Below are 1,504 nucleotides of genomic sequence, written 5' to 3'. Positions count from 1 at the left end.
TGGACTGGACTGGACTGGACTGGAAACTGGACTGGACTGGACTGGACTAGACTGGCGTGGACTGGACTAGACTGGACTGGACTAGACTGGACTGGAAACTGGACTGGACTGGACTGGACTGGACTGGACTGGACTGGACTCCAGTTCCAGTTATTCAAATCCATTTTTTGTCTCTTTCCTGATTCTGATTTTGTGTGTTTTTTTTTTTTTTAGCTGCCAGCTTGTCACCCTCTGCGTCCTGCCCCATGACCCCCATCAGCTCTGCTGCAGTTGGCTCCTCCTCCTCGTCTGTGACCACGCCCCCTCACAGCACAGCCAGCCCCACCCCTGCCAGCCTCGGCAGCCACGGCCTCAACGCTGGGTGAGTTTGTTGACCTGAATTCACTCAGATTATATACATACCTTAACGTGAGCAGCCCCTAGTGGTCACCCCCGGCAACTTCCTTTTTTAATTTTTTTTTTTATTTCATGATAAATAAAAACACAAAATAAAACTTTACCCCCCCGGCAACTTCCTTTTTTAATTTTTTTTTTTTATTTCATGATAAATAAAAACACAATATAAAACTTTATAAAACTCAACACAAAAAAAAGTTTGTAACAGTCGTTTTCACACACTGGTTTTTTTTTAATGTGGTGTGTGTGTGTGTGTGTGTGTGTTACATCCATCACACTCCAGGAACACAATGATGGGAGTAAGCACAGGGATGAACCAGGCTCTGATTGGCAGCAATCCTCTGGCTACAATGCAAGGTGGGTGTGTGTGTGTGTATATACGTGTATGTGTGTGTGTGTATATACGTGTGTGTGTATATACGTGTGTGTGTGTGTTTGCGCCCGTGGCTCCTCACAGGGCTCCGTTTCTAAAGACCGCTCCTCATTTTACCCTTTCATCCATTTGGAAGCGAAATGAATTTCCCTGGAACGACTGTAGCCGACGGCCGATGGTCTCGCTGCTCCTCCTCCTCCTCCTCCTCCTCCTCCTCCTTTTTCTCCTCCTCCTCCTCCTCCTCTTCCTTTTTCTCCTCCTTTTTCTCCTCTTCAGCACAAACTTTTTGAATCCCTCTGTGAGAATGATGAAAGATTGAATGGGATTTTCCATACAATAGTCAGCCATTATCACTGAGTGACAAGAGCGCCCCCTGGCCAAGATTAGGAGGAGCTCACCGTCGGAACGTTCTCCCACTTCTCCGTGAATCCAGGCCTATTCACCTGACTGACTGAAGAGGGCGACGTGCTGCCAAATCAATTAAGCATTACTCAGAAAAGGCTGAGCTCCGACTGTGTGTGTGTGTGTGTGTGTGTGTGTGTGTGTGTGTGCGTCATCATGTCAGGTCCGTCACACTCTCCTCAGCTCAGTGCAGGTTCAGATCCCAGCCTCCTCCAGGCCGTGTGATGATGAAGAGGAGGAGGAGGAGGAGGAGGGAGAGATGAAGTGATTGAGAAGAAAGGGATGTCTGGGGTTTGATTCCCTCTGGGAATCACACACACACACACACACACA

At 47.9% G+C, this 1,504-nt stretch overlaps 1 protein-coding gene across 1 annotated transcript in view; it reads left to right on the top strand.

Annotated features, from left to right (window-relative positions):
- The window catches only part of pou2f2a (POU class 2 homeobox 2a), a gene marked incomplete at its 5' end in the record, with an annotated part of 10,669 nt that overhangs the window by 6,496 nt on the left and 2,669 nt on the right, over window positions 1-1,504 (top strand). The window contains 2 exons of the mRNA XM_025065331.1: window positions 214-361; window positions 680-753. Coding sequence (XP_024921099.1) covers window positions 214-361; window positions 680-753 — 222 coding nt within the window. The remainder of the gene's footprint in view (window positions 1-213; window positions 362-679; window positions 754-1,504) is intronic.

The sequence above is a fragment of the Cynoglossus semilaevis genome, chromosome 18 (genome assembly GCF_000523025.1).
Source record: "Cynoglossus semilaevis isolate Cse_v1.0 chromosome 18, Cse_v1.0, whole genome shotgun sequence".
Taxonomy (NCBI): domain Eukaryota; kingdom Metazoa; phylum Chordata; class Actinopteri; order Pleuronectiformes; family Cynoglossidae; genus Cynoglossus; species Cynoglossus semilaevis.
This window is presented reverse-complemented; position numbering and strand designations above follow the sequence as displayed.